At 38.6% G+C, this 12,008-nt stretch overlaps 1 protein-coding gene across 3 annotated transcripts in view; it reads right to left on the bottom strand.

Moving 5' to 3' along the window:
• CSRNP3 (cysteine and serine rich nuclear protein 3) overlaps positions 722-12,008 on the bottom strand; it is a 209,181-nt gene continuing 197,894 nt past the window's right edge. For all 3 annotated transcript variants that reach the window (XM_013969237.2, XM_005676031.3, XM_013969242.2), the window contains one exon: positions 722-11,185. In XM_013969237.2, the coding sequence (XP_013824691.2) occupies positions 10,133-11,185 (1,053 nt within the window). In that variant the 3' untranslated portion in view covers positions 722-10,132. The remainder of the gene's footprint in view (positions 11,186-12,008) is intronic.

The following is a 12,008-nucleotide window of genomic DNA, read 5'->3' as shown; positions in this document are numbered from 1 at the left end:
AGAGTCTGTGTTTTATCTTGCCAACAATGAGGAAGGAAATCCTCAGATTTTTTAAGTAAGTGAGCACCATGATCAAATCTGTATTCAGGGGTGATCAATCACATAGTATGCTTTAACTTTCAAAAATATAGATCTAGTGTTCAAATGTAAGAAAAACAAGTTGTTTGAAGACAGTGACCTGTACATAATAGGAAATTAGGAAGGATCCATTTTCTTTTCTCTTCATTCTACTGCCAATAAAAAGAAGTTTGGTTACCTTGAGTCAGCATGATTAAACAGATAGGCATGTACGTGTACCTATGTGTACATATTCTAAATACCAGATCACACAGATTCTGCCTCAAGCAAAGCAAAACACAAATACTACTAAACAGGTGAATTGCAGGATACTACTTACAAAAGATTGGATTTGTCTTGGTGGAAATATCCTCCCCAGTTTCACTGGAACAGGAAGTTCCTCTCTGGCCCTCATATTTGTTTACATGTCATTACTTGATGAAAGGGTTGAATACAGCTGAGGAAGAAAAATGTTATTAAGCATCTCCACTTAGAGATCAATCACAGTAGAGTTAGCACATCTCTGAGTCATTTCACAGGAACTGGCTTCACACACAACTTTTCAGGAATGTATCTGTTACACCGAAGGAGGGAGGTATTCTTGTATGTGTGTGACTGCTTTGAAGGTAAGAACAAAAGATTTACACAAAATGCAACAATAGATACAATTTAGAAACTGGTTTTACTCTGCTGCAAACAAATGGACAAGATATTTGTACAATATTTAATAAAAAGTACAGCATAATACAAGGGCCACTAATAAAAGAAACTTAAGGATAAGACTTAAAAATGCTTATTTGTAATATATATATATATATACACACTGCAATAAAAAGCCACAATAAATACACGAATTTCCATGTCATTCATAATAAATACTGAAAATATAAATACAGAAGACTACAGCTAATATGAATAAATTATTACAACATAAAATCCAGGTTAAGTTCTGCTGACTATTACTGTAGCTTATTTTATATACCCTTTGGCATCTTTGATGTTATAACTTATACACAAGAGAAATCAATCTAGAAACTATGTGACATACAACATGATGTCTTAGTGTAAGGTGAAGGTATGTATGATTTTGATTTTCTTCCCGTCAACCTTTCTAAGTGATTATATTGAGCATAACAGTAATAAAGTATCTATTGAAATACTGTTGAAATTGAGTAAAGGTCATAGTAAGAGTCAACAAAAAGATATAACCAATCACAATATAGAAATGTTATATGGTGAACTGATCCCACTGTGTTTAGATTACTTTTTTTTTGCCAGTGAAATCCAACAGATAAGAAACAAAAAAACCCACAAATACTCTCAAAAGACTTCCCTTGTGTAAAGACCATTCCCAATGTCCGAATGGTTCAATGTAGACTGAAGGATAACACCCAAGTGCTTTGGATCATTTGATCTACCATTACATTCAGCTCACAAAATTTCACCAGAATTTGCAAATGTACCAAATTTCTATGGCAGCTGGAAAGTGGACACACAGTTGATGTCTAAGACTATGATCAAGATAAAGATACTGCAAAAGGTGACATTTGTCTATGCAACCAATTATACATACACATTTTAAATGGGGAGAATGCATTTTTGACCAATGTCAGATGACCTTTTCCTATCAAACTGTTATACCCTGTGACACTGAGGGAAACACATTGAAATAACAAAGTGCCATTTTCTGCATTAACAGGCATTAACCAGTACATATGTATTAATAGTTCTATCTTAAGAGGCTATTACACCAGAAATGCAATAAACTAAAATGAAAGCAGATCAGCTTTACTAAGACACAATAAAGGCTGTGGTTCTTAGGAATAGAGTTGTAATCTACATTTAAAAAAAAAACAAAATTATTTCTGTACTGTAAATGTCTAGCATTTATTTTACATCAAACACTTTTGAAACATGTTTCACAAACTACGCCTCAGACTTATTTCCATAGAGGTGTCTAGAGTCAATTAAAACATGGGCCAAATGATTCAACATTCTTTACATAAGCAATCTCTAGGGTTTTTGTTTTTTTTTTTTTAAAGCAAAAAAAGGTTATTTCCCCTAAGGTTATTTATGGGGAGCAACCACATGGATGTGGCTGTCATTTCACAAGATCATCTGAGTTGGGGGAGTTAGCAGCTGTACCTAGACTGGAAAAAATCCCACAGAGAGAGGAGAAATTGATTTCCAGGGTGCTCCTTATTTTCCTGCTAGTTCTAACTCCAAGCTGGAGGCTACTCTGAACAAACAGAAAAAGCTCTCTGCAGGGGGTGCTTGGGTCAAGTGATGTAATCAGAAAAAAATCACCACCCTCCTGGACTCCTCCTTCTGTTTTCAGGCTTTGTCAGGACAACACATTTTTAATCATTGTGTGGAACCCTGAGAAGGCATGCAGCCACTGTTTCCAGAACATGGGGACAAAGGCTGGGATCAAATGGTGGCTGAGTAATTTCTCTGGAGTCATTCTATCCCACACCAGACTCTCCATCGCCAGTCCATTCCCCAGAAAAAGTGGGAAAAGTAGAGATTCTCCTTTGTCATTTTAGGGTATAGAAAGACGAATGAGAAAGTATCTATTTGGAAGCAAGAAGGGAGAAAATGCTCCCTTTTTGTAACTGCAACTTCTCAGAAAATTGAGCAGTTTAAAAGCGGAGTCACTTGATCCTAGTTCTGATATCTGTCACTGGGGATCTGAAACAGTCACTTTTCCTGATATCATAGCAATGGCAAAACAAAAAAGGAGATTAAAAACAAACCAAAAACTACAGCAATATTTGTCATGAGCAGGTCAAGTTACTGAACATTGTCCCAATAGCCAGATTTTTATTTTTAAAACTCTGATTTCTTAGGAGTCTTAGGGAATCATCAAATATAACAAACAGCAAAGGTAAGGGAAACCCAACTTTCTGAGGCTCCCAGGACAATGGCCCAAATCACCACATCTGTTGCCAGGTGCCTAGTTCACAAAGACAGGCCAAGACATTTTCCTACTGTGAGAAAAGCCTAAGAGAACTGGATTGTGTTGCTAAGGAAACCATCTTCCCCAGAGATGTGAAGAATAGATGGGTATCTATCCTGTAGAGCATGCCTGAGTGACAATCTTCCCTAGAGGTAGATGGATGAGTTAGATGACCTCTGGAGCCACAGGGCTATAAAATTTGAAGAATACAGAAGAATCTCAAACTTTCCATTATTCACACACAGTTGGCCATTTTAAGCATCTTTGAAAAGATGAAACTATGCTGAGATAGCCGTTTGGCATGACTAATGCCTAATGAATCAAGACACAGTAACCCATGGCAGTGGACCTTATTTGGTTATGGTAAAGAGGAAATGACTTTGCCCACTACTAAAATTTAAAATCAATTATATTCAGAAGTCATTTGGGTATCATTAAAACATTTAAGGATCAACACTAAATTAAAAATAAAGCAACAGCTAACCTTGGGCAATTTATATTCTAGTTTTAGATATTTGGGTTTTTCCTCTTTAGAAGAATTCAGAGAAGAATTTCATTTCATTTCTTCTTTCTCTTTCATGTTTAAGTATCTTTTCAAAATGGTATATAGATCTTTGAATTTTTTTTAAAGATAAGCACTTTATTTATGGCTAAGGAGAAAAGCTTGATGGCCAACATAAAAAGAAAGAACAAAACAAAATTGGATAAATTTTGCTACAAAGTTAGAAACTTCAATTTTATTTTGCATAGGTTCCCTACTTAGAGACAACAACAAAATCATATCAGGAGATCACACCCCTGACAAGGTCATTTCTGGTCCTACCCAACATGGCAGGAGAGCTTGATAAAGAGCTTGGATGATAGAAGCTCCTAGACAATTTTTAAAGAGATATTTTCTAAGTCAATTTCTCTTCTAAAAATATTCATTAATAAATAACGTGCAATATCCTGCTAAGCCAGATTAAAATATTGAGAGAAAGCCACAAGAGAAAGGAGAATACCTAACAAAGAAGTATTCCAAAATTACAACTGAAGTCATTCCAACAGGTCACATAAATTAATTTAGACAAAGACTAGGCTAATTTCTACCATACATTTGTCTTCTCCTAAACCCTTCTAATCAATATATATTAGCTTAAAAATATTTAAGCGGCCTCACATGTCACTAGAATGAGTCACTGAACTGAGTTGACTATCACCATGGTAACGAGTAACGCAAAGAAAGGAATGCCACCATTAGTACGCTGAATACAAGCATTGTCCAACATAAATTCTACATTCTTGAAACTTCAGTTCTGCCGGAAGCTTCTAGGAGAAGAAATAAAATGACACACTAGAGCTGGCTTTTCTTGAATCATAAGCAAGTGAAGAGTATCAAGCAAAAACAATTACCCTGTATAGTGATATATTTATCAAAAGTGAAAGAAGGTAGTCAACAACCTGACTTAAATCTTTGAAATTCATTTTCCATGAATGTACCAAGTATCTGAATTTACTGAAATCGCAGCCTATATGTTAGATTACAAAAACTGCATATAAAAATGAACTGGCTTAGGTTTTCAATCTGGTTGTACAGACCTTCCTGCTTCCCATCATTCTGTCTGAATTACCACTGCCAGGATACAGAAATCAGGCACTATCCAGACAGCACAAAGTTAGGCTAACCCCAAGGCTGCTTATCAAGTAAAACCCAGGTCACATCAAGCTTTTAAATTTGAGTTTCTGATAAGAAAGAAAAAAACCAAAATACTTGCATTGTTAGAAAGGGAGGAATCTCTTGCTCCCCTTTGTAGGAGAGGGGTTGAAATAAAACTTAGAAACAGCAGTTTTAAATAATCACATTCAATATACAGATTTGGCAGGTGAAATATCAAAGAGCTCTTTCATTTCCATATTCATGACTTTTGACAAGACTCTATCAGTCTTTTTAATACAAAATGTGTTTACATCTTTAAAAGTTTTTTTTTTTATCATGCTGTAGCTCTGTATTTTTTTTTAAAGCATCAAATTATTTTTAGATAGGAACATGTAATTGATGGCAATAGTAGGTCACAGATATGAATACCAACTGGGCTGTGACGGTCCACACTGTAACTTCTAGGTTTTGGATTGCCATTTATGAATTCAGTTCTGCTAGTAAAATAAAATTCTAGTTTCTCAGCTCAGCTGAAACTTTATGATTCATAGCAGACACCATAACTTATTAAGCTTATAGTCCATTCTCACCCCACCCAAAATTTCTGTAATTCTAGTGAGTTTTCAAATTGCTGATATTCAGTTAAATTAAGTCAATTACATTCTTTAATGCTACAGAAAACATCTGATGAGCTGTGCTGTTTGCACAGAGCTGTGGCATTCGGCTTAGGCATTTAAGTTACTCATGCACAAGTTGGCAGATTTCAGAATGAATAATGTAATCAGTAGTTGCAAATTTGTGTTAGAACTAAGAGTGATTAAGGCTTTAGCTTTTGGTGTTGGTTATGGTAAGAATTCATAGCTTAGTTCCCGTTTTGAATTATAGTGGTCTTGCCTTTGAAAGCATGAAGCTAGTTCTCATTTAAGGTTGGTATTTTATACATCGACTACAATAATAAACTCTGAACTATCTTGAGACAACAAGGAGCAGATGCCATCTTGAAGAGAAAGATTAAGTCTGTGTTTGGAGAAAGGGAAGTCTCGTGGCACCTTTTACAAGGGTAGTCTCTTAACTTTGGAGGATGTCGATTTTCTACCTGCTAATTCAATGGTTTGTAATCCCTGGCTAAAAGTAAGGAGGCCGAGTGACCTGTTTTCTACAAGCTGCAAGGCAATGCTGTTGGAACCAGGAACTCAAGCTTAGCTATTTTATAGGCTCTTTGTAAATAGAAATGAGTGATGGTGTTCTACATTGTTGCTTCAAAGGTTTCCTGAAAGGTTTCCTGGGTTATGTGTGAGTCAACCTGCCTTTGAAACTGTCTGGTAGGAGTGCTGGTATAAATTTAGTATAACTTACATAGGTCTAACACCGAAGAAGCAATTATGTGAAAATCTCTTTTTCACTGGGTTAAGTTCTTCTAGTTGTGGCCAAATTTAATTCATAAATTTCAGACAGAGAGGGAAGTAGGAGGATCCAGTGACTTCTACTAATTTAGGCAAATTAGTTTTCATATAGTCAGACAAGAATTGATGTCATTTTTTCTAACATCACTTTATAAAGTCATAACTTAAAAGGACTGTAATGAAGCTTGATTATTTCATTCCACTTTTCATCATTATCATAATCCCTTGGAATTTGTAGCGTTTCCCCCTCTTTTTAACCACTTAGGACAGTTCCTCTAATATAGTAGGTGTTTAACAAATATTTGTTAAAAGAATTGATAAACACACTGTAAATATGTTAAGACCAAAGGATTTTGACTTGTACAACAATCTCAGAAGTTTAACCAAAGAATCAGTGATACATCAGTTAATAGGAAATAAATCATTCATTTCCTTGCTTAATGACAACCAAACCAGAATTCTGCCTAGAAATCATCTGTCAGAGGATAAAATTTTAAAGAACAGAATCATTTATAATCTCCTTTTTCCTTTGTTAATGTGTGAGACCAGTGTTTCTGTAATTTATTGTTTTTATTGGGGGAGGTATTGCTGGGCTATAGATGATTATGAAGATTTTAATAATAAAATTAATTAGTAAGTATTAGCTTCCAATTTTATATGTGATTGGCACTCTGGGAAAAATGCTGTTTCACCACGAAGAAAAGACTGGCTTTCAGAAAGTAACCATATTCTTCAATTAACCAAAAGGCAGAAGACAAATGATTTTACTGATGTCTTAAATAATCAATGATCAAGAGAAGGGAAAAAAGTAAATCTCTTTGATTGATTTCTTTCTCCCAGAGGAAACCTAGAATGACAAAGGAAATGCAAGCTGCTCCAGCCACTTGACTTGCAAATCAATTTGGCCTGGATTATAACTGGGAATTAAACCCTAATAAAAGGTAGAGGGCTGGTGCTAAAACAACAGGGACTAAAGCACGAAGCTTTGCCATTGACAGTGAATGACTAAAAAGCCGTGTGTCAAAACAAGGCTATAATTTGGCTAGCTATACTACGGGGGTAATGCAACAGCTGCAGGTCAGGTTACTGTGTCTCCGTGTAAAGATCTGAAGAATCCACTGGCTGCATCCAGCTCTTGGTCCCCATTTAAAAATGCTTAGAAAAACCGTAGCCCTTCCTGGCATGTGGGCATTTTTTTGTTGAATAGATGATCTATTAATGGAAAAAAAGAGTCAAATGGCACACTGTGCTCTCTCAGCTTTTGTGGGAAAAAGTAACAGTGAACCGATTCCACCATTGGTATTATTTACAACTTTGAACCAGTATATTTAAACTATAGGTTTAAAAATCATCTTCATTTCCAGACCACAGTTTTAGATCATAAAACCCAACCAAATGCTAGGGTAGGAAAAATTCAGTACTCCTTATTGGCCTAAAATCTGTCATTCTCTGATGTGTGGTATTACACCTACTGTGTGTATTGAGGGAGGCATGTGCGTGAGTGTTTTCATAGGTAATCTATGTATGTAGGCAATATTTAGGGGTTAGGTTATAAATATATATATGAACGTTTGGAACAGAAGCTCTCGTGGCTGGAAGGTTAATCCTGTGTAGCAGTGACTTTTGACCCCAATTAGACAGACAGGGGGAAAAGCTCTGTTTTTTTGTTTGTTTTCCTGTTTCTAGATTAAGCATCTTTTTGGAAATGAAGCTACAAAACAGAGACCCAGTCCAACATAAACAAGTAGGTGTCAACCTTCTTGTGAAAATAAAGCTGAACTGAATTAAATATCCATCCTTTCAGAATCTAGACTGGCATTCTACCCTTCAATTCTGCACAGAGACACCTCAGCCCCACTCTGCCGCACTGTGTTCCAAGCATAAGCTGAGTGCTTCACACATGAGTAACTATTTCAAAGGCTTGCAATGGTCTAATCAATATGGCACACAGGATTTTTCATGTGCTCAAATGAAGGACCAATAGTTTCTTGTCATTTTCTCTTTGGGCCTGTGCTCTTTAGATTGTATTGACAGGGGGAAAAATTTGGAGAGCAAGCACTAAAAACTGTAATTTTACAGACAACATGAGATATGCTATCAAGATTTGAGCAAAACCCCAATCTGAATAGCCCAAAGGGCCTGTCATTCAAAAGGAGCATCCCTGCCCCTATTACTGCTACCTCCATAAAGACCAGCCCAAAGCTGCTTTAATATTAATATTAATGGTTCTAAGGTTGGGTTGGCTCATTGTGGGGGTAGAGTAGGGGCTGTAACCAACTGCACAGAGGAAGAGCTGCCAAGTAAACATGTTTTCCCCAAGTTAAGTCTTAGTAGAAATTCTTCCATTGGAGGACATTCTCTACACCAAACATTTTTAAATTCAGTGAAATAAAATAGTATTCTTTAAGGACTTGAGATCTACAATGTATTTATATCCATATTTCTAAACATCCAAGTCTAAGAGACAAAAAATAAGTAGTGATGCAGTCACTGAATAGCAAGGCATGTCCACATTTCAAAGAGGCATAAAATGTGAAATGACATAACAATAGAGGGTCAAAAATGTGAAACAGATTTAGCATAGTCATATTGCATTGGAACTAAAAAGTTAGAACACACTATTTAGTTACCTAAACTAATTTACAGGAAAACAGGATCTTAGAAGTCCTCCGACGAACCAAGTGCAGATAATCTAAAGGTGGGGAGTGCATGTTTTATTTCTATCTGTCCCCTTTTATAAGAGAACATGAGGTAATTAGAAAGTATTTCAATGCATTCTGGACTGTTCTGCTAATTGTCCCAGGCAAGAGAAATCAAAATGCTTCAGAAAAGTAAGGCCTAGTTGAGTATTTGGGTAGAGGCCCCCACTTCAGTCAGCTAGTCACTAAGTGTAAATTTCATTAAACACTCATTTTTGTAGAGACGGATTGATCACGCTGTAGAAAAAGGCTGGTTGCTGAGGCTGTGTCTCTTCCATGTTTTCTCAGCCTCCTCTGCTTTGACCGAGTTAGGTCTTGAGAGTGGTGAAGGAAAACAGGTCATTTTTCCTTCATAAAGTATCATTGGATTGATTCCTCTATTTAATTCTATGAACCTTATAATAGTTACAGATTTTAAAAATGTTTTTTTGTTTTTAATTTTTCATCTCAAAGAGTTCTTAGTCCCCACCCCTCACAAGGTACCATGAAGGGGCACTAAAGTGCATTTTGATGCAGGGGAGTAGAGTTTGAAGGTGCTGTCCAAGCTAAGAACCAAGATGATGCTGTGTTTAAAAAAGAAAGGCAATTCCTTCTACCTCCATCTCTGGAGTCAGCTGAGGGAGGGCAATGAACTAGGCCCTCACCAGAGGATTGTCCTAACTCTTAACTTTAGAGAAAACTGTGTAAGGACCTGCACATACAGACTCATTTGTTTGTCCAAAATAGCAAAAATAGGCCTATTTCACCCTTAAGAAAGTATTTGCAAATCTGATCAGACATGATCATAAAAACATGAATGGATTCCAGAGGCAATCCATGTGGGCATGCTCGGTGGTACTAACTATGCATCTTCAGCTGAAAAGAACATGCTGCAGTTCGTTTTCATCAGAACATGACTTCTAGCTACCATAAATAAAATACACATGGGGCAATTAAATCTTTTTCTTACAATAATAACTTTTACATTAAAAAGTCACCGTCATCTTCAGATATATCGAAAATTAGGACTCTAAATCTCATTTCCCAGTCTTAGTTAACAATCTTGCACAGGCCCGATAATCCAAAACTTGGAGCTCTGATCTAAACAGCTTGGCAGGTTTCACACAGTTTGACAGGTAGGCAACTGTGAGATATGCTTTTTTTAAAATTAGCATTTTCTATCAAAACAGTCTGAAATCATTTAAAATCCTCATAGAGACTGCGTTTGTGCAATGGCACAGTCATGTAGCTAGAAAGGAGAGAACAAAATACAGTCTGGAAGCTTCACCACGGGCCAAGTTTTCTCGGTCCTCAGTTGAAACCACAACGAGCCCAGGAAATCCAATTAAATACAGTGCTTTAAATAGGAGAAGAGTTGGTCTTAGAATAACTTAAACTACTAAACAGGGACAGTCTCGACCACGGGCGATTTGATGCACTCTTCGTGCAATCTACTCTTTTCTGCAAGGCTCAAAGGATCTTCAGCAGGATGCTCTGAAATGTGACTGTCACCATTCATCGCAGAGACAAACCCTTCCTGGGAGGGGCCTTTCAAGTATGAGTGAAATTCCACTTGAGGATGACTGGACCTGTGTTCGGGATATAAGCTATTGCAGGGCACGCCGCCGTCACTTTCCGAAGAGGAGCAGCAGACGATGACGGAGGGGTTGGCGGCTGGATAGTGGGAGGCTCCGTATGCCTCTTCGGCTTGCCGGGCGTAGTCCACGAACTGCTCCGGGGTCATGGTGTAAGGCACCAGCGAGAGGGTACCGCTCTTGACAGTTTCTCTTTCCGGATAGTTCTCAGAGATCTGGTTGGGAGTTCCTGGAATGTGGCTATCTATTTGGTAATAGAGGGTCGAAGAGTTGGCATAAAAAGGAGCGTTCTTTGAGTGGCTCTCGTGGATGGCGGTGCCATCGGAGTAACAAAGGACGGAAGGAAGAGGGACTACCTCGGCGTGGGGACCCAGACCTTCCACGAAACTGTCCCCTTTCTCGTCGTCGTCCTCTTCCTCCTCCTCCTCCTCTTCCTCCTCCTCTTCCTCGGACTCACTGGGGGCCAGGCTCTGCGTGCTGGAGTCCGTGACTCCGCTGCAGAAACTGCTGCCATCCTCTTCCTCCTCCTCCTCCTCCTCCTCCCCCTGGCAGTCTAACTCCTCGGCCGACTGCAGGTGCAGCACGGCAGCCTGCGGTTCCGTTTCAATCTCGAAATTGTCTGCGAGAGCATATTCGACGGAGTGAGCCACCGGGCCCATGGAACTACCGTGCGCACTTATCTCCCCGTGGCAGCCGTTCAGCGCGGGGATTTGCTGCTCTCGGTTCTTCTCCAGTTCAAGTTTCATTATTGTGTGCAAAAAGTGAGTCCGGACACGGATAGGATTAAATTCAATTCTACCTGCTGTGTTACTGCATCCTTCTTTAGTGCAGCCACAGGGGAAAGACATTCGATCCACCTTGGGAGGAAGAACACAGATTAGCCCCCCTGGAACTCTGAACAAATCAAATCAAAATCCGGTACCTCACGGCAAACCCTTGGAATCTGGGATGACAAACCCACTTACGCCAGAATAAATGACAATCAAACAGCAAACAGAAGCAAAAGGGGAAGTGAAGGCTTAGGACAGAAGAGTTAAACTAATTTTAAACCTATGCTTCATATAACAATGAGTTGATGGTATGGTTTTAGTCCGTTTATCCCTCCTGCGCTTTCTTTACTTCTGTTTCCATCCTCCCTTACCCCTTCTCTCCTGCCGATTAATTTCGGTCCCATTTTTTTTTCCCCCAGTGCGTCTTTCTTTTTTCCTGAGCTCTCTTTTTTCAGCAGCAAGCCAGCTCACATGCCCAATTTCAAACAAATTTACTGCCCTCAATACCCATCTGCTATTTTTAGTCTAAATAACATGACACTCCTTACACTAGCCATGAGTTTTTTCTTTTCTTATTGTAAAATGAACTTCTCTGCCTGAGACACCGTTTAGTCTCATGCAGCCTGATAATTCACTCGCATTGGTTCCCTGTCTTATTCTTCTTGGTACTTGATGCACTGCGGGGGCTGCGATAGGTACGCACATTCATGACTGTGCCTGGTGGATTTCGGTTTAGTTGCTGGCTCCCCGTCCCCTGTCCCTCCCTTAGACTACAGGCTTCTCTAGAAAGCGAAAGCGAAGTCGCTCAGTCGTGTCCGACTCTTTGCCACCCCGTGGACTGTAGCCCACCAGGCTCCTCCGTCCATGGGATTCTCCAGGCAAGAATACTGGAGTGGGTTGCCATTTCCTT

This window comes from Capra hircus, chromosome 2 (genome assembly GCF_001704415.2).
Source record: "Capra hircus breed San Clemente chromosome 2, ASM170441v1, whole genome shotgun sequence".
Lineage (NCBI taxonomy): Eukaryota > Metazoa > Chordata > Mammalia > Artiodactyla > Bovidae > Capra > Capra hircus.
Note: the sequence above shows the minus strand (reverse complement) of the source record. Positions and strands in the feature narration are given on the sequence as shown.